Source organism: Micromesistius poutassou (genome assembly GCF_964030765.1).
Source record: "Micromesistius poutassou genome assembly, chromosome: 4".
Classification (NCBI taxonomy): domain Eukaryota; kingdom Metazoa; phylum Chordata; class Actinopteri; order Gadiformes; family Gadidae; genus Micromesistius; species Micromesistius poutassou.
Genome location: NC_140274.1, coordinates 8,890,294 through 8,915,574, shown reverse-complemented (window position 1 = coordinate 8,915,574; position 25,281 = coordinate 8,890,294). Strand labels below are relative to the sequence as shown.

At 44.5% G+C, this 25,281-nt stretch overlaps 1 protein-coding gene across 1 annotated transcript; it reads left to right on the top strand.

Annotated features, from left to right (window-relative positions):
* The first annotated feature begins 640 nt into the window (after positions 1-640).
* mipepa (mitochondrial intermediate peptidase a) lies at positions 641-24,655 on the top strand. The gene is made up of 19 exons (XM_084466322.1): positions 641-1,064; positions 1,966-2,139; positions 2,320-2,408; positions 2,533-2,619; positions 2,754-2,817; positions 4,415-4,597; positions 5,059-5,215; positions 5,458-5,506; positions 5,992-6,052; positions 6,569-6,621; positions 8,477-8,630; positions 8,742-8,819; positions 9,193-9,400; positions 10,149-10,258; positions 10,772-10,846; positions 11,352-11,468; positions 15,299-15,420; positions 16,313-16,386; positions 24,214-24,655. Exons 1-19 carry the CDS (start codon positions 915-917, stop codon positions 24,312-24,314), a joined length of 2,106 nt encoding a protein of 701 aa, XP_084322448.1. The 5' UTR covers positions 641-914; the 3' UTR covers positions 24,315-24,655.
* The last annotated feature ends 626 nt before the right edge of the window (positions 24,656-25,281 follow it).

Here is a 25,281-nt window from a genome sequence, read left to right as displayed (position 1 = left end):
CACCGTGGACAGGTAGCTTAAAGGTAATTTTCTTGCAGTTACACACTCAGAGGCCTCTACATTTACTGAATTACAAAAATAACAATTCAGCACTGCATCTCCGTTCCATCAATTGCACCGTGGATGTGCCGTCATAACATCCATTAGGACAAACAATCATAGGGTGTAATGTTTATTGCGTAAGCACTTATAACTTACGATATACATCTCTGTAAACAATGACATTTATGTGACTGAAATTGAATGTTTATAATTGTCACAATATACGTTTGTATGACCGATACATTTTGTCGGTTGTAATTGTAATTTTGGCGTCTTTTTGTGTTTCCTTATACACATATCAATGCTTTTATGTTGTACATTTCATGCGATATCAAAATAAAGTTACAATGAAATGAAAGGTTGCAGCAGCAGGCCAAGTCGCCTCCCAATGACGTAGCCGCGACCTGTAGCCGCGACCCACTATCCGCACATTCGATACACTTTTCCCAAAAAATTATTTTGTCAATTGCGGGACCTCCTTACTGATTGATTTTAATTGCAGAGTGTTTATATAATATTAAAAGCTTTTATTACATCCAACGTTTAGCTTCTATATTGACGACTTCTATTTCAAAACATACGAAAATGCCGAGTTAAATCACTGAGTGACAACAAGAAAGATGTTGTGGACTCTAGCATACTCCTATGACTGTTGTGCTTTATATCACCGCTTCATTCAAAAGGCCAAGGTAGTGGTCGTTGACAACGGTACGTCGTAGCTGCTGTGTATAATATAAGCTGGTTTTGTTAGTTGTTTTTTTTACTGTCAAGAGCTTGTATTTGAGGAACAAGCCTAGCATGGTTTCTACCAGTCCACGATAGACGCAAGTGAAGTCAGACTTGAAGGACGAACCACAACCAACACGTTCAAGATGTTTGCGTGTAAACGCCTGAACTGTTTCATAAAGCACCGAGCACAAGCATGGACCTTGGCTCGGAGGAAGGTCACAACGTGGTCCCCTGTCGGGGCTGCGTTCAACAGCAAACCCCACAGAAGACTGGACGTGTTCCAGGACAACGTGGTATGTAGTATCAGCACTGTTACACACAGACTAGGTGCAATGTGGGTTGAGTTGTGTTATGTAAAAATGTATTACAATGTATGGAAAACACTTTACAATAAGTCACCATTCATTACATTAGGGAATGCAGTAATAAGCATTAATTAACCCCCCTAATAACCATTTAATGGGGGATAAATAAAGGGTAGCTGACCAGTTAACCCCCGTATTAAATAATGTATAAATGAACACCATAGTTAACCGGACCACCCTTAACATGAACACCAAGAGTAAATTATAACTAGACCATTAGTAAACTGTCAGACAATTGTTAGTTAATACTTATTACTGCATTGTACCCTTATTGTAAATTGTTATCAATGAATGTTACTTACATCATAGGCCTATTCACCAGTGATTTAACGCTTTGTTGTGTTTAGACCAAGGGTGTAACTTTGTGTTAAATGTGGTGGGACAAAAGGGCTAAGATGAAACAAAAATGTTTTATATGTTCTTCAAATTATGCAATTTTAGGCAATGTGATGGCCTAAAATCATGAAAGAGTAGAGTCATAATGGGACTTCAAAAGGCATAGTCTAGGCTCAATAATACGAGTCAATAATACGTACATAATCAGCATGAAACAACCACGTCCACTGCACAAGTAACAGTCATCCATATGCATCACATCCATCTACTGTAGAAGGCACCAGTGCATGTCAGCCAGCCCAGCGATGACTATATCCAACATCACTGACCAACAATATGACCAATAGAAACAACTGAAGGAATGCTGTGGACAACATTAAGCTATCTTTCAGAAAATTATTAACGAGAATTGGGATTGGGACAAGTTCGTCCCTTTAGTGGCCAGGACATGTCCCCAGTGTAAATGACACCTTTGGTTTTGGCTTTATGTCAGGGTTTGTTTGGAGTGCCAGAGTTGAGCTCTCCCGCGGGCTTTGAAGTAGCTACGAAGAGGGCACTGAAGGACACCCGGCTACTGGTGGACAAGACCTGCAACAGCCCCCCAGGAGCGGCGACCGTAGAGTACTTTGACCAGCTCTCGGATGGTCTATGCAAAGTGGCTGACCTTGTAAGTTCACGCTACGATGCCACTTGCACTTACTGCCTGAACATGTCTTTAATCTCCCATCCTGGAGCAGGCACTGTGTTGTCGTTGCTTTGGATGGATATTACACCCTTTTGGACTTGTCCAATGTCCACATTCCAATACACTTGACTTGACTTGAAATGTGTTTCTCTCTGTTACCAGGCTGACTTTGTTAAAGTAGCCCATCCGGATCCTCTGTTCCGTGAGGCTGCAGAGAAGACATGCATAGAGATTGGCACTGTTGTAGAAAAGTAAGGCTCCTATAATATAAAGTTTGTTATTTCCAACCAGAAAAAAACATTAAGTAAGGGTACATAGACCTCTATTGCAAAATCTTTACCAGGGTCCGGCTTTAATGTGCTATTTATTTTGCAGGTTAAATACAAATGTTGAATTAAGCACCAGCCTAAAAGATCTGCTCAACAGCCCTGATATTCTGAACCAGCTGGACCATGACACAAGGTATTTGGAATCGTTGACATGCAGTCTTATGGAGGATGCCCTCTGTGCTGGAAAATATTCATGCATTCCATGAACTTAAAATAAAACGGAAAAACCACAATAGTAAATAAAATAAAAATCTGTATTGTTCCTAGGCGAGTGGCAGAGCTCTTCATGTTTGACTTTGAGATCAGTGGAATTCATCTGGAGGAGAAACTGGTAAGAGGGTCAATAATCTGTATCGTCTCTTCAGCCATGCTTGTTTTGCCTGTCACCTTGCACTATACTTCACACATGTTGCATCTGGTGTCTATTTTAGTGCTGATTTCAATTCAAAGTTTTAACTAGGTATGTGCTTAGCCTGCCGTCGCCTGACCAATTCGCAATTCTGCCAGAATCAATAAATAAAAACATGAGCTCTCAGATTCCTCTGGTAATTACATTAATGAATTAAAAAAAAAAAAGTATATCTACAGGCACTACTACTACTGATCGTCCCGCCCGGCAGGTCAACTAGCAGGCGCTTGCTGCGTCGCAAGCAAGTGTCCCTTTGTAAACAGTTTGGTGCAACAATCACCGGTTAAAACACAACCAACTTGAAGTCATTGGTAGACGAGTCATCCCAAAATTCACGCAAAGATAAGCATCCTTAAACAGTTTTTTCTTTCAAGCTAATGTTATGTGTGTTTCGCTAAAATTGGAATACAATACAAGCTGCAAGAAACCACCGCTGTCCTGTAACGGTACCGGAGCTCTGTGCTGTCGACACCACAGCGGGGCACAGAAACACAGGATTCACTGTGGTTTCTGTGACATGATAAACACTAAAAATGAATACTAATGTTTTATAAAGAAAGCTATCTTCGTGGGAAAGCCACGCAACAGATAACCACGGTTACATACAGTAATGTTGTTATGACGGGAGAAAGCAGCAGAAATATAGTATAGAGACAACTTGGAGCTGTGTGTGCGCGCAGGGACGTGCACAGGAGTTTTGAGGGGCAGGTGCCGAATTGTTGAGGGGGGGGGGGGGTTTGGATCGCGGACGAGCGCTATTGCGGACGCGATTGTTGAACACTCAGAGGGCACTTTTTAATACGAGGCAAAAAGGGCAGGGTCGCAAGCACCCCTAAGGCCCTATGTGTGCACGTGGACAGAAAAATCGGACCCCCTCCATTCTACCTCACAGGTACAGAAGGCCTCTGACAAGGATGGGCCACTGAGTGCAAATAAAGCTAGTGCATCCCAGAACAACAACAGACCAAGGAGGACGCGAAAAAATAATAATAAATAAAAAATAAACAAATATAAACAAAATATAAACCAAAAAATGATATATAAAAAAAACTTATTTAAAAAAATGATTTAAAAAAAATGATATTAAAAAAATGATACATAAAAAAATTATATATAAAAAATTAATTAAAAAAAATTTGACCTGCGCAGAATATATATTTTTTGGACTTGCGCACGCATCTTTTTTTTTGACATGCGCCCAAAAAAAAAGATGCGCGCAGGTCCAAAAAAAAATATTCTGCGCAGGTCAATTTTTTTAATTTTTTAATTTTTTATATAAATTTTTTTAAATATATTTTTTAAATATATGTATATATTTGTTATATATATATATATATTTTTAAATATATATATATTTTTTTTTAACTCCCAGGAGTAACCCTGGAACCCCCTAGTGAACCTGTGTTTTCCTTGGCTCGCGCATCATTCTCACCTTTTTCACCCCAAACCAGTTTGCATGCCTGTATCTATATATAATGTTCTCCAGTACAATTGAACTTGTCATGTTTGTGTTCTGCAGAGGAAGGAGGCTGTGGCTCTCCATGTGAAACTCCTTGATCTGAACAATGAGTTCTTAATGGGCTCTCACTTGCCCAATCGGATTGCCAAGTCTGCAATTCCAGAACATCTACATCTGCACTTTGCAAAAGAGGGCAGTTTCATCCAGGTTGGGGGGCTACATGCAGACTCCCCTGATGACTTGGTATGTATGTTTGCGTGTGAGGCAATAAGACAGTTCTTCATATTGGTCAGCAGGGGACGCCTTTGTCCCAAAAGTAAATCAGGATGAACCAGATGGTTATAGGCCTACCTCTATAGTTTTAAGCAGGTTGAAACAATAGAAGCACAAGCCTCCCCTAACCTGATCACGTAACAAGCCCTGGCTCTGGCATCCAGTTAGCATTTGTTGACATGCAATTCAAACATGCATTTGAATTGTAAAGTCATGCAACACTGATATAATAGCTAAATCAACACATTGCTTATAGTTCACTTACTGTTTTTCAGTTACTATAGTTTTTGCTTAGTCTCCTAAATGGCTTGGCGTGATGGAGACATCTAAATGTACTGATGAACTATTGTATTGACGGCGGGAAGGAACTCATTGCAAGGCGCCATTGCAGGATGTTGATTTCATTGTCCTGTCCGCCCCTCTGCCTTCAGCTGCGGGAGATCGCCTACAGGATCTTCCTCTATCCTAACGGCCAGATGCTGGAGTGCCTGGAGGAGCTGCTGAAATGCAGGAACAAACTGGCCGAGCTGGTGGGCTACGAGTCGTATGCTCACAGGGCCCTGAAGGGAACCATGGCCAAAAGTCCAAGTGGGTTCCCGCTTTTTTTCCCTTTCAAGTATAACTATATGAACTAAATACAGTGAGGTTTAAGTAACATATTATCTTATGATCACTCTTACCTGCTAGACTCTGTATCCATGTGTATATCCATTGTCACTACTTTGTTGAGTGGTCTGTGTGAATCCAATATGTACGAAACTGCTGAAATATGTATGAATTTATATCAATTGATTGAGATAACCCTACAGAGCTTATTCTTTTTCATGCAGAAGCTGTGATGGACTTCCTCGAGCTTCTAACGGACAAGCTTAAAGACAAGTTATTGTTTTTCACTATTTGAATCACAACTAAGATTCATTTTGCATGCAGGAGGCTGAAATGACTGGTGTAGCCCGTCATTTCATAAGAAGAACTTAGTCAATAATTTATTGAATAATCTTTTTCGTCACATTACATAGAGCAACAATAAGTTGTTTTTATACTGCTCAATAAATATGTGTGTGTGTGTGTGTGTGTGTGTGTGTGTGTGTGTGTGTGTGTGTGTGTGTGTGTGTGTGTGTGTGTGTGTGTGTGTGTGTGTGTGTGTGTGTGTGTGTGTGTGTGTGTGTGTGTGTGTGTGTGTTGGCTTTCATATCAGTTCCTATTATGAGGCATTCACCCATACACTAATTAATTAGTCAACGCCTTATTCAGACCGTAACTCTCCTTTTTTTGTTGAGGCAGCCAGGAAAGGTTAAAGCTTTAAAATGTTTTGACTACCTCAATAAACCATGTCTTTGCATTGGGGTTCTTTCATCATATAGGACAGCAAAAGACTTTAAAATGATGACGGACATGAAGAAAAAGCTCAACCCTCGTAACTCTGTGAGTATATCCCTGATCTTGGCGACCCCTGAGCCTGACTGACCGTCGGGCCATATGTCTGCAGTCCCATTAACTGAGAATAGAGACCATGTGATGGATTAAGACTCGATATCACTCAATATATTGACTCCCAAGTTTGGTCAATAATTTATGTCCGCACTATATCGGGAATTTATCTGCTGTTCACTTGCTGCAAAGAGGTCCATGTAGCGCTTTAGATTGTTCTAGGCCTTTTTCTTATTTGGCATCATTCCCCATGGCCTTTGTGAATTGATTAATTTGTTCCTTTTTATTGTTCAGTACCAATGTAGTCCACTGGGCTATAGTCCTGCCACATGCACACGGTCACAGCATACAAGCATCTACATCTGCTAATAACTACATTCCAGCCAATGTGATCAGTCCTACTACACCTCAGCCTCAGCAAATTAAACCAAGTGTCATTCCTCAGTGATTGAATGTATTGAATCCATAAGGAAATGCTCTAGGCTCAGTCTTATCTCTGCTAACCCACAGGAGCTCATGGCCTGGGACCATCCCTACTTCAGTGCCGTCTTGCGGGCTGAAAGGTAAGCAGTTCGGACATCACATGAATCTTTTCCCCTGCATTTTTTATTCGGGTTGTGATTTATGGAGCCAACTAAATTTGTAATGTCTATGGTTTGAGCTGGTTGTGGGTCTGCAGCACAATGAGGGATCGCATACTAGTGGGTCCCCGCTCTTTCTCGTGTGTCAGATGATACAAAAGGTGTTACTGGAGAAGCATGGGACTGTGGAGTCGCATGCGTCCGCAACGCTGCTTTGGGTTAACGTCGGGCTTCAGTTTCACATCCATCCTTGACTTGGGTCAGGGTCGTGGTTGTACATTTCTATATCTTTTTAGTTTTTGTAAGTCAATATTTTCGTAAAAAAAGTTATATATATATATATATAGATGTTAGTTGTATATTGGATCAAAACATTTTATTTAAATGTGTTGATCGGGACCTCCTACATACACTGGGAATTAGTGTATTGTTCATTTACTTACTTATTTACTGTATCTTTCAGTTCATGTAGGTTATTTATGAGGTTATCTGAGCCAAGAACCAGGAGCATTGCTGGGACCTTTTTAAAGTAAAAGTTATAACCTTAGGTGATCAATCAGGCCCAAGCCGCCATATATTACGACGGAACAAGAGAAACGGCAAATACCATCGAGAGTCCCCCCCTCATGTCTGTATGTTTTTCCCTCCCCTCGCCTTTTTACATTTAGCTTGTTATTAATGAACTGCTAACTTCCTTACCAGTGCCCCGCAAGGGCCAATAAAAGCCATGACTTGGTAAAGTACTATCACAGACATTTCACATTCTTCCTCTGAACTAAAGCTTCTTTCAGGTGTGTGTGTGTGTGTGTGTGTGTGTGTGTGTGTGTGTGTGTGTGTGTGTGTGTGTGTGTGTGTGTGTGTGTGTGTGTGTGTGTGTGTGTGTGTGTGTGTGTGTGTGTGTGTGTGTGTGTGTGTGCGCACTTCTGCTTTTAACATTAGCCCTTTGGCTTGTTCTCAACTTGGCTGCTCTCTCGAATGCTGTCTCATCTTCCTGATTAAAATTAAAACATCATTGCTCCTACCCCCAAGTTGATTTTAATCTCTCTTTTGTCCTTTGGTGTGGTGCATTTCAGCGCCTGTTTTTTCACCGGGGGAACTGAGTGTAGAACGTGTGACTGTATTAAAGTAGGGCTTGCTGCCAGGAGTGGCTGTTGCTTCTCTTGTGCCTTGTGAACTCTGCTACTCACAGACTTTAAAACCAACAGACTCTTGTGTTTGCCTTTTCTGTCAAGTCTCCAGTATGTAGCCTAAAAGTAGAGTAGCCTAAAATTACCCGACCATGCATTCTATGAGCTCACTACTGGAGGAATAATGTAGCCTGCAGCTAAACATGCCAAGAACCACAGTGTCCTGCGTTCTCCAATAGGGTGGCCACGTCACTTAGTCACACGTCACAATTAATCACCTGGATAGACCCAAAGTACGTCCCCATTGCCCTCTAATTACCGCCAAGATTAGATGATGTATGAACCGCCCCCTAGGCGATACACAGCTAGAGTATTCCAATCATGTTTGATTTAAAGACAGACAGCAACCGTATCAAGTTTTAGTTCTGGTCCATAGTTATGAACCCCCTTCACAAGAAAACTACCCCAAGGCCCTTTTCTCCCTCACTGGCTACTACACTTAAAGTTGATTTAAAGTAGACATTCAATTTAATATTGTAGTTATAGTTGTGCATTTTTACAGAATTTGCGGATGATTTTTCCAGTGATCAACTTAAAGATGCTCATTCGAATGTGAATAATAACAGTAGCTGAATACAGCCCTACTGGTCCTCTTTCTGAAATAAGTTACAATCCACAATGTATTTCATGCACCTTATCTGTGGTTGCAGGTTCAACATTGAGCCCAGCCTGTACAGTCCCTACTTCTCCCTGGGGGCCTGCATGGAGGGCCTGAACAACCTGTTCTCTCAGCTCTTCGGCGTGTCCCTCATGTCCGATCAGCCCAGTGCAGGGGAAGTGTGGAGCGAAGACGTCCGCAAACTGGTACCACACACGTGTGATTTCTCAGACCCTTTTCTGTGTTTCAAAGCAAACTGGAGATTAATCAGTATTGTGCTAATGCAGAGTGGCTTTGGTTCTGTCTGCGTTTCCCAGGCCGTGGTACATGAGACGGAGGGATTGCTGGGATACATTTACTGTGATTTCTTTCACCGCGCAGATAAACCTCACCAGGTAAACCACTCTATGACCCCTGAAGAAAATTACCCCACTTGGCTTGGCTCACACGTAGCACGTAGCACTGAGCAGAACTGGGCTGCCTCCTGCGGCCCTCAGCTTTCTCGGTTTAATCCAGAAGAAGGAAACTAAATTAATTTTAGTTTTGTGGCAGATCAGTCAATGTGTTTCACATTAGCTTTCAAGAAAGGTCAAGAGAATATTTATGTCGGCTAACTAATTACAAGAATGATAACGTTAATGTCAACTAACCAACTAACCACTGACCAAGTCAATGGAAACCAAATTGATTTACTGCAAGAAAACAAGGAAAACCACGAAGAATACCAGCGCTCCCGCTCCAACTAACCATTGCAACCACCCGCCACAGGACTGCCACTTCACCATCCGGGGTGGGCGACGTTGCCAGGCGACGGGCAATTACCAGCTGCCGGTAGTGGTGCTGATGCTGAGCCTGCCCCATCCCACCAAGAGTGCGCCCACGCTGCTCACGCCGGGCATGATGGAGAACCTCTTCCACGAGATGGGCCACGCCATGCACTCCATGCTGGGACGCACGCGCTACCAGCATGTCACCGGTGAGTCTGGGTTTCTGCACCTGCGGGTTCCATGTCAGCCTTGGGATTCAGCAAACTCCTGCCAAGTGTGTGTGTGTGTGTGTGTTCACTCCTTTTAGGGTTTTTAATTGTAATGCAGACACGATGCACACGCGCATCACCTGCCACATACGCGTGAGATACAGATATTATATGTGTATCACAACAAACCGTCTCCCTGGCGGTTGCTTCAGGGGAGTAATATAGTCTTTATTTTCTGCAAGTTGATCCGGGCTCGTCATTTGCGGAATTGTTTCTTCGGTTACATTTTGGAATGAAGCTGTGGAATATTGTTTGCTGCGGGTTAAATTTACCGTTGTTATTTTATTGTAACAGCTTGACAATTTAAAGTTAATGCAATTTATACCTCGGGTCTTAACAATGTCTGTTTATCCCCCCCTGGCTATTCCAGCTGTCATTTAAGACTTTATCGCTTCTCAAAGTTCACAGACACACCCAAGCCATTATATCCAGGGTGCTTAGGAGCTCAAGAGCTAGCTAATGGCACTATCCAGAATCCTGCAAGATGGTGATATGATAAAAAAAAAAAGAAAAAACCTGAGACTCTTCCTTTTTCCGTTGACTTTTTTTTAACTTGCCCAGCGTTATTCAAAACCGCCCCGATCAATGACTCATTTGCCCTGAGCTCTCTGTGTATATTGAATTGTCGTGCGAGTATTTGGGCGTCCCTCCTCTCTAATATCACTGGAATTGTGCTCTTCTCTTCCAGGAACCAGATGTGCCACAGACTTTGCTGAAGTCCCCTCCATCCTCATGGAGTACTTTGCCAACGACTATAGAGTGGTTAGCCAGTTTGCTCGCCACTATCAAACTGGACAGGTAGGCTTTTGTGGATCTGCTCTCATATTTCAGAACTTCTGTTAACTTTGTCCAAGACACCACCATTTTTATTTGTTAAAATCACACAAAGTCATATTTTCGGTATGGAAAGATCTGATTTGGTGTTTACGTTAAGGTTTTTTAGCAGATGAATTATCCAAAGCGACTTACATACACATGATACACATCTATCAACACATATATCAACCATACAGTATTACACACACACACACACACACACACACACACACACACATATACATTATACATTATGTATATGGGCATTTACATACAGTATCACACACATGTACACACGCATATATACATTATGTATACACACATTTACATACAGTATTTCACACACATGTACACACGCATATATGCATTATACATTATGTATATACACATTTACAGAGAGAGTCAACCATGCAAGCCACAGCAAGGTTGTTAGTGTGTGTTGTTGCATGTGGGTACTTTATCTCACTGTTCACTGTGGTCTCCTTCCATTCTTAGTCCCTGCCTCAAAGTATGGTGGCTCGCCTGTGTGAGTCCAAAAAGGTGTGTGGCGCTGCAGACACACAGCTGCAGGTACAGTCACTCCTTAACTACTCATTTTCCAGGCGTTGTGTGTGTGTGTGTGTGTGTGTGTGTGTGTGTGTGTGTGTGTGTGTGTGTGTGTGTGTGTGTGTGTGTGTGTGTGTGTGTGTGTGTGTGTGTGTGTGTGTGTGTGTGTGTGTGTGTGTATTTTAGTGTAATCATTTTCAGTTGGTTGTATTTGGTTTTGTGCAATCATTTCAAGTGTATTTACGACTTTTTAGGGTTTGATATATATTTTCCAACATGAGAGTCTTTTCACATGATGTATTTACTGTTGCCATTCATTACAAAGAACTGATGTAGCAGGCATGCACACAGTCAGTCTAAGTGCGTATACATTTAGCTCAACTATAGACAGACTTAGACAGTGTTAGCGACCACCTCTTAAACGGCTGCCATGGCTGTTTAAACGAACACCTGTGGGCAGTTGTGAAATTGATTCCTAATGATAATATGATATGATGATATGTTGTCGTTTACGTCTTCCTTTGTGAAGGTATTCTACGCAGCATTGGACCAGGTCTACCACGGCAAACCCCAAAACCGCTCCACCACAGAACTCCTGAAGGACATGCAGCACCAGTTCTATGGGCTGCCCTACACGCCCAGCACGGTATGTGCTCCTCAAAGTACCTCAGGCACTTTCCTCGCTCTTCCAATGTGTTATGGAATTAATACATCTATGCTTGGTAAATGACTAGATAGTATTGTATGTAGTAGACCACTAAGCTATATATATATACATTTTCCTTAGACCCCTATGAAACAAAAACAGAAAATAGACAACGATAAAACTATGCTACTTTATATATTTTAGGCTACGATAGAACTATACTATATATTATTGGACCCCTATAAAACTATACAATAGTTTTGATGTAATTTGCCATATCTTTTTCTATTTATTTTATTTTTCTATTTTCTATACTGTACTGTTTATACCAAGGCAAAGCACTATTTAAGGGATAAATGTTTGTATATGCCCTGCTGCAATAACAGATATGAGGGAGGCATTGTATGAGCAGTCCCTGGGGGAAATATATCCTCATCTTTCCTCTTCCTCATCTTTAAAGCCAGGAAGCAACACCAAGCTTTGAGCGTGGTCATCTTTAAGCCAGGAAGCTCCTCCCTAAAGCACTCATTGTGAGCTCTATTTATGCTGGTTTCATCAGGAATATTCTTCTCATCTATAATATGCTCGGCCAGCCATGGCCTTTTTTCTCCCCCTCGCCTTTTTACAGTCGTCTTCCCACTCCTTCCTGTAGTACCCTGTCTTTCAGCTGTAGTTACTCCCCTGGGGAACAGGGTTTATGGTATACACTTTCCCGTGCCGTAGCGGCTGTTCCCATCAAACCCAACATGAATGTTTTCACAGACACGTAGCCTCGCACTGCAGAGGGGCCCGAGCACGCCAAACCCCGCGCTCGGATCACTTTCCTAACGGAGCGCCCTCTGTAAACATTCCTAAACTATGCCGGACGACCCTTCTCAAACGCACACGGAAGGGATGTGTTTAGACAAAATCATCGTATCGTCGGATTTTCTCGTGTCTCTTGACTCATCCTCACCTTGATGGTGCGCAAGAATCCTTCAAAAGGCTTACCCGCGATTGGCTAATAGGTCAGAGAAAGCCGGGGCGTGTAAACACCGTGGTGACGGAGATAGGGATTGTTTACAGACCCATGGCTGTCTGCTGCCTGTGTGGATACAGACTGACAATCAGGTGCTGGTAACATGCACCACATGGACTTCTTTGTGGCGGCAGATGATGTTTGGAGAATCAAATGCTGTTGCCGTGACAACTACCATCATTTTTAATTGTACTTTTGTAGATTTAAATATTTTGGAATTGGCTCATTGTTTTTCTTTCCTTGAAGCAAAATATGCCGTAGCCCCAGCCCAGAACCTAAAGGTCCCCCCCGCTCCACGGTGAAAACCCGGTGTCGCGCCTTAGTGCCGCGAACAAAGGCCCACCAGCCGAGTTTTGGAGAGAACAAAAATGTCTTTTATCTGCTGATCAAGTGGAGCAGAGTGAAAGCCCTGCACTGACTTTGTCTGCCTTTTGTACGCAAGGATCAAAAGCATACTTAGCTGGCATGTGACCCGCTCAGGATCTCTTTAAAATAGTTGACGTTAATCATTTCATGGGAGGTGCACCGATTTTAAAAACCAAAAGATCCATTTGGGTTTTACAATCGTTTTCTGCAATCATTTTCTGCTTGTATAGACTCATGGCCCACCACACCATTTGTCAATGTCTTTGTTTATCTGTTGTGTATACAAGGGGCAGGACAGTCTAGTGGTTAAGGTGTTTGACTCTCAGCCCAAAGGTCCTGAGTTGGAAGCCCGTTATCTGAAGTCTACTTGTGGACATCCTTGACATATCTTGCCTAGACGCTTACTGTTCATTAGGGATATCTATAAAAAACGATCTATGTCGCTTCGGATAAAGGCGTTGACTTAAAATGACCTAATGTTTAAATGAATAGGATATACCCTATTAGGAAACAATGGTTATCTCCAAGTGCCATATACATGTCAAGCCATTCTCACACACTGTGTGTGTGTGTGTGTGTGTGTGCGTGTGCGTGGTGACCCGAGGGTAGTGTTTTAGTGGCAGGTTTGTCTCACCGGGTGAACTCTGTCACCCTGGACTGTCTGTGTCTGTGGAGCTAGCAGCTCCGCTCGTCAGTCTCGTTTCCCCTTATTAAAGTCATTTAGGGCCCAGATGGGCCTCGTCAAGCAGACCACTTGAATGTTAAGCCTATTACGCAGCGCAGACCCAACCGCCGCGATCTCCCTCCCCCAGCCACTCTCAGGGTTAAGCCCGCTGGAAACCCTTCACCGATGTGCTTCGGGGCGTCATATCTTGAGAAAAGCCTTCAGAGAGCCATAACCTCTGGTGAACTCAGGGCGTCCTCTCTGGGTTAATACATGTGCCGTCTCGGGGGGGTGGGGCGGGAGGCGGGTGTAGAATCCAGGTACCCGTCTTGTACTTGGAGCAGTAAACCCCTGGAAGTCTGTTCTGCACCTACACAATTTTTTGACTTCCTAATTAGAGTTGCACAATTCTGTACATATTTGAAGGTGGAGGCTTTTCACGGGAATCTTTTGGTACACATTTTATTGTTATTGTGCGTAACTGGACTGCAACTATATAGTGCTTTTCTAACCAGTGGCCACTCAAAGCGCTTTACAATATTGCCTAACATTCACCCTTTCATGCACACTTTCACACACCGACGGCGGTGTCAACCGTGCAAGGCAACAGTCAGCTCATTGGGAGCAGTTAGGGTAAGGTGTCTTGCTCAGGGACACCTTGAACTCTATGCTAGGAGGAGCCGGGGATTGAGCTAGCAACCTTCCAGTCACCAGCCAACCCGCTCTGCCTCATGAGAAACATGCCGCCCGTTAATTTTCAGAATATTTAATTTTTTTTCCAATAAACACACCCAGGATGATGCACCTCCTGAAGGTGTTTGTGTTACTACTCTGAATGTTACTGCATTCATCTAAGATGTGTCTGTACCAAACCCAGAGTCCTGTTTGTGTATAATTGAATCTAAAGAATAGAAGCTTGTAGATCAAGTGGAGTACAGCTGCAGTGCCTTTAAGGGCCGGGCCGTTTGAGGGTTTGCCAGCCAAATTTCCCTGGCTTCCCCATTTCCCGACGACATTAAAGAGCTCGTCCTCTCAGTTATGGAGAGCAAACCCTCAGGCAGCCAAAAGGGGAAGGGGGCTTTCAGCCATCTCGGGATTTCCATATCTTTGTCCTTTTTCAGAAGCACATTTTCAAAGCATTTTTTGTAATGGAGACTCAGGGAAGGAAAGCTGTGTTTACAATGACAATGGGGAGCAAACAACAGCGGTGTGGGGGCATGTCGCGATAAATACATCACAGCTTACTTTCCCGATGCGTTTCACAAAAGCCAAAATGCTTCAAATTGACCTAATACGCAAAACACAAGGTATTTTCCCTCGATCAAATAATAAATATTTCAGGTTAATTTTAATTGGTTCATAGTGGTCTGTTGAATATCATTGTAGTCTTACTTATACAGCTTTCGCTGAAGGTTAACAATTTCTCGTTCGCTACGACAATCAACCAGCTACCCTCCACTGTCCTCCGAGCCGTCTTACAAGAGGAACACTTAAGCCTTTCATGGCTGTGTTGGCACCCCTTTAACATGCCACAAACAACACACAGCCTCAACCAACCATTACATGTCTTATTTGGACAAAAGTAATAGGCAGTATCAAAGGATAATTGCCTGATCCCCTTTTGTTGTTTGCACTTCATGAGAGCCATAATTCTGCTTAATGGGGTGTCCTATCCTAAAAGCCCACCCGCTTAAAACAAGAAATAACCAATGGTTACTAGTTAAGTGCTTTTTAGTGTGTTTCTAAATGTCAGTGTTTTGGCTTGTTGATTTATTCCTGTAGGCATGGCAGCTGCGGTTCAGCCATCTGATTGGCTATGGGGCCAAGTATTATTCCTACCTCATGTCCCGGGCCGTGGCGTCCATGGTGTGGAAACAGTGTTTCCTAAAGGATCCCTTAAACAGGTATGATGCTTTCACCCAGTTGTAACATTGGGTGAAAGTTGTAACATTAAATCCGTACTAGTTGTTCATTGTTCAATATTTCCTGTCCTATAGGACAAAATGACATTTATAACATCTCGCAGGAGTCTTCATCAAACACTTTGTTACCATACAAGCATGACAGATTATATAGGCGATGGCATGTGCTTTCCCTTTGTAACTATTGCATGTCAAAGTGAGTTAAGATGTTTGTTCTTAGGTCCTCTACTTTTGACCTGATGTGAATACCTCACATTGTGTATATTCCTCTTAGGTATACAATACTATGATACTCTTAGTCTAGGCTGCAATTGTATTCTCTTAGTCTAGACTGCAAGTGTATACTCCTAGTCACGGCTGCATGCGTATACTACACCACGTGTTCAGTAGGATCAGACCAATGCTCCCTGACAGGCAGCCTTCCACCCCAGTACAACCGTTAAGAGTCATGGCCGGCTGACATTGAACATGACATTTACATGAAACCGACACCAGCTTGGCAGGTGTCCGCTGTAATCTGCAGACAGACACCAGCATCCACAGACCCCTGGCCCACCCTTATCACGCCGCTGCACAAAGGGTTTGTTTATTCACAAAGCCCCTATAGCGAGCGGCTGGCTCCCCCCTTCCCCACCGATTGTTATTTTAGTTCCCCTGGCTGTTGAGTTTCGGGATCTGTGTTCTGTCACCAGTGTACGCTGACGACTGTGTGAGAGATTCTGGTGGTGGTTGGTGAGGGCAGTGGCGGGGGGGTGGTTAAAGTGAGTAATATACAGATGGGGCGAAGATTAGCGACTGGATGGAACTTAATCAGGTCTTTTCTTTTCTCTCTCTCCCCTGCTCTATCCCTCTATCTCTCTCTCCTTTCTTTCAGGGACATGGGTGAGCGTTACCGACGGGAGATGTTGGCTCATGGTGGAGCCAAGGAACCCATGCTCATGGTGGAAGGTACGTTCCCCTGACTCCTGCCTCACTCCACTGTACTGTACTCAACTCCCCACACCAACACTTAGGAGGCCCCTCTGGTTTTCTATCCCATAATAAGGACTCACCCCAGTCAATGGGTTGTCCTTAGATGCTATTGTCTAACGGCATGCCGCGGCGCTGCTGCGTCATGCAACATCAAGAGGAATTTGCCTGTGGATGGCAGATTATGGCAGTCGACTGTCTTAGTGCCGTGATTTCAGGGTTGTGATATTGAAAGTACTATTTGGGCTGAATACGAAACTAGCAATTTTAGTAATCCTCCGAGTTTTTGGAGGCTTAGCTTTTGTTTGTCATTGAACAGAGCTTGAGGTGAGGCCCATGGTTTGTTGTGAGAGACTGGGGCGGCAGTCAGTCCATTAGTCAGGTCGTAATGCTTCCAGGTATTCACAGCTGCTGCTGTTGTGGTTGAGCCCACTCTGTCCTGCGGGCCTCACAATGGGGCATGTTTACCTCTACATAGCACGCCTCACCGGGCTTCTTAGGCTCTGTTTGTAGGGGTTTGCCACAACCACAGCCCCAGAGCAGCACGCTGCAGTAGGCTGCTCCTGCATCAGCCAAACACTGGCAGATGGGTCCTCCCCTACCAGTGAACCCTGAAGGCCTGGTGGATTCAATACATGTTTCGTCAAATTGTTCTCCGTTCAAAGGCATATTTGGTAAATGTTGTTTATTTTCGGCAACACTTTGTTCTGAAATCATCACGCCCCTGGCAATGGCTTGAGTTCAAAATGCGATGCTATGTGACCTTTAAACTTTAACACCGCAGGGACGCCATTTCCTAGAAGCTGTGTTTTGGCTTTATCTATGTCTGCCAGCCCGAAAGCAAAGAATAGTCACCTCCTCAGGTCCCCCTCATCCCTTTATCCTCCCAGCGTTTCCTCCTCTTATCCTTCACTCCACTCCTCCCGCACCTCCTCCTTTACTCCGCTCCTCCAGTGTCTCCTCTCCTTAACTCTGCTCCTCCAGTGCCTCCTGTCCTTCACTCTGCTCCTCCAGCACCTCCTCCTCTCTTTTACTCCGCTCCTCCAGCACCTCCTCCTCTCCTTCACTCTGCTCCTCCAGCACCTCCTCCTCCTCCTCTCCTTCACTCTGCTCCTCCAGCACCTCCTCCTCCTCCTCTCCTTCACTCTGCTCCTCCAGCACCTCCTCCTCCTCCTCTCCTTCACTCTGCTCCTCCAGCACCTCCTCCCCCTCCTCTCCTTCACTCTGTTCCTCCAGCACCTCCTCTTCTCCTTCCCCCTGCCACCTTCTAATCTGTGATGGAGTCATGTCCGGGCACGACGTGACAAACCGCAGCGCAGGCCGGGCGCCATGCAGCGAGGGAGGGAGGAAGGGAGGGAGGGGCGCAGGAATAGAAAGGGATGGAGAAGAGTAGCATCGGGTGACAACCGGTAGTGTACTGTAAATCTCTCCCTGGGGGTCACCTTCTCCCTTTCCTCCTCGTCCTCCTCCTCCGCCGAATTGTCCTCCCGACGACTCCGAGCAGGGGCTTAGCCCGGCCTCTCGGATGACAGCCACCAGGAGAGCCACCAGCTCCGCCGTGGCCCGAAGGACTCACGTCATCCACAAGGCACCCTTTGCTTTGAACTCCAATGCGCCACGCATGTAGACCGAGTGGTCGTCTCACCTTCCATGAGCGTGTGAAGCCCAATTTGCCAAGACAAAGCCAGCTTGAGAAGAACCCAATTAGAGCAGCGTTTGGCGGTTGCGTTTACTCCGGTGATTTAAAACAGGCAGGAGTAGAGCTTCTTGAATAGCGGGGATATGGCTTTATTGTCTGGAGAAATGCCTCTCCCGGGGCCGTTCAGCAGCAGGCCCTCGCCCAGCCACCTCAGGAGTTTGATTGCACCATCTGCCCTTCACATTTAAGCAAATCATCATGAACGCATGAGCCACGGTCGTAAAAAAAAAAAAAAGCAGGAGTACATGTGTTGAAGTATTTAACGTTTCACCATTGTTCTCCTGCCGGTCGAGCAGTGACCAGCAGCTGTCTCATATATCTGGGAGGAAATGAGGAAAAGGGCTTGATGTTAACGCGGCATCGAGTTTTATACCCTTGTCCCCGCCAAGGCCAAATGACCACAAGGAGCCCGTGGAATATTATGAAATGCGTTTCCAAGACGTTGCATAACATCCCCTCCACCAAAGCCCGGTGGATCAAGCGGTCTTAGCATCGCTCTGATGGCTCCTCCGGCCCGAGGTTGCAGAAGGACACGTTGGCGAACCCACACCTCACCAGGCTGACCAGGAGCCCACCTACTGACCCTCCACCCACCACCTGGTGTTTCCCAGGCAAGACTGTGGGGCGAATGTAGCCCGGGTAATAAATCCAAAAAGCCTGCCGAATTAAGGGGGGGGGGGTGTTGGGGAGGGGGAGAGAGAGGAAAACAAAGTGAGCTAGTGAGAGAGAATGTGAGCCAGGGAGAAAGGCAGCAAAGAGAAGGAGAGTGAAAGGCGATCAACAGTGGATACACTGAGTGGACCTCTGTCTTCGGGTGCCCATGCAGCCACAGCCCCCCCCCCCTTCTTATTAGTGCTCTTTACTGGGCCGGCCTGTTCCCATAGCCCCCCTTCTCCGGCAGCGGATCACGACCTGGGTATAATAGATCTGCTACTGCAGGAAGGCTCAGGTCCATGGACCTTTTCCACACAAGTCATTTTATTGAGATATTCAGGACACACAATGTACAGAAATGCATGAAATACATGAATACATGAAAGGTGTGTGTGTGTGTGTCTTTGTGTGGTGGTGGTTGCTTTGGAGGTGGTTGCCTTAATTCAAACTTTCTACTGCTGTGGAGAGGGAACGGTTTGGAATTTGTTCAGACTGATGCCTTTAGTCAGGTATAGAGCAGTTTCATCCATGTATTATTGTCTCCCCCATAGCCAAAGCTCTCTGGCGTGATGGATTTGGCTATGGTTATGGTTATGGAAAAGGAAACCCCGCTCCACTAAGTCTAAGGCCTTTTTGGCATCGATAGAGACGAGAACGCAAGTTTCTAGTTTTAAACGATGATAAGAACTGCATAGCAGGGGATCTCAAAACGGTTTTTTTAACTGAGGAAATATAGAGAACTTTTCTGATTTCAGATTGTTCAATTTTGGTCTATATATATTATGATTTTGGCCTCTAGATGTCTGAGGTGATGGAAAACTATGCTCCATATAATTGTCTTATTTGATCCCTCAACTTTTCAACTCGCAAATTTAAGGGCAGATCCACCTCACTGGGTTTTACTATCCATAAATATAGCCTGAATGGCAAGTGTTCATCATGCACGCATACCTGGAAGGATGGTTAATGTGTTGAGAGAACCCTAGCATAAGGTCAACGTTGGTCCAGAGTACAAGACAAACCAAAAGACACCATGGAACCTCTTTGTCAGGGAACCGCACATTGCCTATCTGGTTCACACAAGTTAAACTTTTCGTCAACCACTTGCGCAGTACATTTTTTTTAATCCCTGGTCCAGAACTACAAAGCAATCTGAAATGTTACTAACCAGTCTACACCTAATGCTTACACAGATGTTGGCACACTGTCCAATCCCTCATTGAGAAGCTTCGGCACATATCCCCATTGACTTTGAAGAACAAAGGTCTAACCAGGTCCTGTCTACTATTCGACCAAAGCAAGCAAGCATTCCATCGAACCGCAATTTTTCAAAAGCTTTGAAATGCAAATGTTCCATCTCTTTCTATGAAAGGATGACATGGTGAATTGCATTCTTGAAACAGCTCCTTCTGCCGTCGTGGCTGGCTGAAACGCTGGAGCTCCTCAGTGGAATGATTGTCATCGTCCGTGTTCCGCGTCCTGCCTCCCGCCCTGTGTGGATCTGCTGCGGTAGAAAAGGGAGAGGGAGAAGAAGAAGAAAAAAAAGAGCAGGCTTCCTCGACTTCAAAAGGCGTAATTATAGAGGCACGGAACTGATGGTTTGCCTCCAGGTTCCGCGGTAATTGCTTTTAACACCTTGACATGTTTCAAATGGTTAAGAGCATAAGCTCCAGGGCTGTTGCTGTACTCAGAAATTCCTTTTAAAGTGTATGATTAGAAGTCAGAGCGTAACCTGTAAAATGACATGAGCTGTTTAAACTTTGCATCGCCATGCATCACCGTGTCAGGGTCTGCCATGTCAATCAATGATTCAAGTTATTGTCTTTCTTCCCATAAATAATTTAAACACGATTCCAGCCAAAAAAACAATTGATTTTCAATCGCAGTTGCGTGCGGTAGGCTCATCAAGTAATTTGGCCATGCCCTTTTTGTATTTGATGCTTTAGCACTCGGGTAAGGGGAGAGCTTCCTGTACAAGCCATCTTTGGCTGGGTATCAGCAACGATGGCGCTTTAAGATAGCAAAAACAACCATGGAACTGGTTTTACAACTTTATATAGCAGAGCAATATATTTTATATAAGCTCAAATTAGTTGTCGCACAGACTAGACAAGACGAGTGACGTTTTAATTATGCCCCTTCAAATGGTTACAAAGGAGCAGCCGAATGATTTGTTTAAATTAAGGTTTTTAGACATATTGGACCTCCAAGTAGTATGCTTGGTAGACGTCCAATAAGATGTTACCTTCCGTACATCTAGTCTCCAGAGCTTACACTATCAAAGGCTCAGAGCTTTGAGCCATCATGCAGCTGATACCCATCGTTCCACCACCCCTTTACTGTAAATAAACAAGTTCCACACATTCTCACTCACTATCAGTTCATTTCATGCAGTTCATGATTCATGATTACAATGGGGTGGGTTGAAGCGAAAGAGATGATTGTAGCGACCTTCTTACTGATATGTGAGCGCTAGCATTGGATCAAGACCTATGATTTGTTTTAGTGTCCCAGATATGATGGATCAGACTCCAAATCAATGTTTTCATCTTGAATCGGTCGTTGGATGTATGAATGGTTGGTTTTTGTTCCATTGTTTTGCATTTGCCCATGGTGTGCAGGATAGCCCAGCTATGGAAGCTTCTTGGTGCCGAAGGGGACCAGGACAATTGTTTATAAAATAATAATAATAATAATTCAGTCAAAGATGACCTTTAAACTACTACTACTACAACTACTACCAGTACTACTTATACTACTACTACTACACTATAAATCATGTAGCGTGACTACAATGAAATAGCAAGAAAAAGCAGCCATACGTGCTACGGGAAATGTTTGCAAAAATGGAATCCCATCACCTAAAAGTGTGTTTGCAATTAATGCTCTGTTTGATACCCATTATTTTCTCCCCAGGCTTCTTGGCTGAACATGGCAGTATGGGTAATAACATGTAATGGGGCTCGGGCCCTGATGCTGTTCCACTGTCTAAACCCAACCGATGACTCATGAAGGCTTAGCTTCTATCCCAGGGCTCTTGCAACAGAGCACTCAAAGCGGAGCCTTTCCTTGTTGGACGGCTTAACTTTTTTCTCTGATTGCAGCCAAGACCAAGGAGAGTTCTCTCTGATGCTGCCAGGAGAGACCTACAGTAATGTAGCGTTCTCTCTGATGCTGCCAGGCCCCTAGAGACCTACAGTAATGTAGCGTTCTCTCTGATGCTGCCAGGCCCCTAGAGACCTACAGTAATGTAGCGTTCTCTCTGATGCTGCCAGGCCCCTAGAGACCTACAGTAATGTAGCGTTCTCTCTGATGCTGCCAGGCCCCTAGAGACCTACAGTAATGTAGCATTCTCTCTGATGCTGCCAGGCCCTGAGAGGCACTTAGCTATGTAACGTTCTGATGCTAGCAGGCCCTGAGAGACTCGTAGCTATGTAACATTCTCTCTGATGCCAGCAGGCCCCAAGAGACTCGTAGCTATGTAACGTTCTCTCTGATGCTAGCAGGCCCTGAGTATGTAGTAAACAATCAGGTTTTCCCCACATTTTTTTGCGTGGAATGCATGCATTAGATATGTACAAAAGGGCTGTCCGGATTCTTGTGGTGTACGTACATAAACAGCAACTCCCTCTGTAAATCTGCCAAGAAGAGGTTATTTATTTCTTAGGCAAACTTGTGACATGACAAACAAATGCTTACTGGCTTTGGCTCCCACAGAGAGGGAGAGAGGGAGTGAGTGTGTGTGTGTGTGTGTGTGTGTGTGTGTGTGTGTGTGTGTGTGTGTGTGTGTGTGTGTGTGTGTGTGTGTGTGTGTGTGTGTGTGTGTGTGTGTGTGTGTGTGTGTGTGTGGCGTCTCTCATCAGATATCTCCCAGAGACTTGTTATGACTTCAAGGTTATCTGTTCCTTCCTCTCCCAGGGAAGTTCATTGGGTTAGGGTTAAAGAGCCTCTCCTCTAACCCTCGTCCTGTTTCTTCTCCTTCTTCTTGCACCTCTCTTGTCGTGATATTGGTGCTTTGTGGAGCACACTAGCCAGTGGCAGGTCAAGGTCTCAGATGCTCTCTTGTGGGACAGCATCAGGAAGTGGGCGTCATTTGGAGAAAGTGTTTGGATGACGTAGCGAAGGCCAGTCAAGGCAGGAGCCAAGCCCAGCTTGGGCTGCACATCAGAAGCCCCATCGAGATAAGCTTACGGTTTTTATTTTTTTCTCTGTCTGTTGGTTGGCTATTTGGGCGGCAGTGGCTTGGCAGTTTGCCAAGAGACTAATTTCTGACCCTGTGACATCAAAGGGAACGAGATACTTAAAAAGTACCCTGCAATCTTTTCACTATTTGCTCTGTTCACGTGGGCGATGGACACATCACTAGGAAACATGCCTTGCTTTTATATGCTTTTAACCTAAATGATGACCCCTCTGCAAGAAGTAGTGTATTCTACTGCAGTGCTGTATACATTATATTACATTTAAATATACTACTTTAGTTGTGTGCCTGTGAAGCGGGGCTTGCAATAAGGCAATACAGGCAAGGGTGATAAGCAATAGCCATTCAACACCATATTTCTATAGTGTAGACAAGTCTTCCAGAAAATGGCAAAAGTCAGCATTTATTCCCCGACCCCTTCGTTGCGGACATTCAACAGACACAGCTCAACATCCCGGCCTCATGTCCACAGTGGTGACAGCGCCGCTATCGCGTGGCCTTTTGATTAGGATTAGGGTGGCCGGCTGGAGAGCTCCACTTTGATGTGAGCGTCTGGTTGCCCGGGGATCGGTTGGGCCTGTGTGTCCGCCGTGGCACCGCGGACCCCCAGCATGTCGGTATCGTGTTGTAGCCCAGGGGCAGGGTGCGCCCGGTGGGTAAGGGGAGACGGTAATCCCCGTGGGGCTCCTGCATCATAGGAGGTAGTGGTGCACTGTGGGACCAACCAGGGCTCCGCTTCCACCTGCTCAGCCTGTTCCATGAGAGTCTCTTCTTGCTCTCTCTGGCTCTCTCGCTCTATGATGGGCTCATGTGTGTGTGTGTGTCCTGAGATGCAGGAAAGGGGAGGACATGTATGAGTTGTACCTATTTACATTGGCAGCTCCACAAGTGAAATTAACTGACTTCAGAGTAGTACAGCGGGATTGTAAATTGTATTGCAAAATAACTCTCCAAGCATGAGCTGGTAGAGAGACCGTTCACAACACAGATTTTACACACACACACACACACACACACACACACACACACACACACACACACACACACACACACACACACACACACGCACACATTTCTTGATTCATGTGTGCTTCTGCTGTACCGCCGGTTATACGTACACTGTAAAGTATACACTCCACTGTTTACATTCAGATCTGTTCTGGGTTATTTTTCCTCTTACAGTGTGTTGGCCTGTGTGTGCGTGTGGGACAAAGAAAAGGCATTCACTCTTAAATCTCCTTTTTCACAACAGGAATGCTGCAGAGACGGCCCACCATGGAAGACTTTGTGGATGCACTGGTGTCTGATCTTAATCCAAACTTTGAGACCTTCCTCATGGACTCTGAGAGCTGAGCCTGTTTATAAAAGATGCGTAAGGCCATCCTCACTGTGGAGGGTGAATACCCTTCACTGGCAAGGCTGGATCAGCGACTGTAGACTGATCGAACACACTTGCAGTTGTCTGACTGCTCTCAAATTTCAACTGTTCAGAGTTCAACTGTGGATTCAATGTAATTAATGCATTTACAACTTCAGAAAGAATATATACAAATAATTGTATATAAAGCTGGTGTCAGACAGGTGTGCAGTTAAAAATTATTTTTACAGATATGTTTTGTATGTTTCCTTTAGAATTGACCTTTGAGAATTGGGATTTAAGATGGTAACTGCTAATAAAAGAACTGAAAATGTAATATAAATCAAAGCTTTGTGTTTCCATTATTTGAATTACAAAAGGTTGACACTGTTTCTTATGGAAGCTTGTCAAATCGTTATAATATAATTTGAGTGCGTTCTCAGGGGAAGGCCGCCTTCACAATGTTGAAGGATCCTGTTTCAGCCGGCGCAGCGACATCCCATTGTTGTTTCCTGATTGAATCAGAGTCAGGAAGAATACTAACTCTGTTCCTCCCGTCACCCGGCCAGTGTTTTGACTTCAAGCTAATACTGCAGCTTCTGTTTTGTCTCACGGCTTCTCCCTGTGGGTGGGCAAAAAAGGGGGTTGACCCCTGCTGTAAAAGACAAACTAATGCTTTTAGATATTCGATTGGGAGCCAGTGCCATGCGCATGCTTTCAGAGTGCAGGAGGACTAGGCCGTAGGGACGCCTCTCCCGTGGGTCGCATGTGTTTTAACAGATTCAAGGCACACTGTAATTACCAGGAGCTGAGATTACAGCTGGTAGCATAACAATGTTCACACTCTCTGCCAGGAGTGCGATTACGAGCGGGTGGCTAAAATCACTGGTTTGCTAACTTTTTAAACCTGAGATTACTGTGATTAATACCCGTGAATAATTACGTGTCGGATTTCACACAATC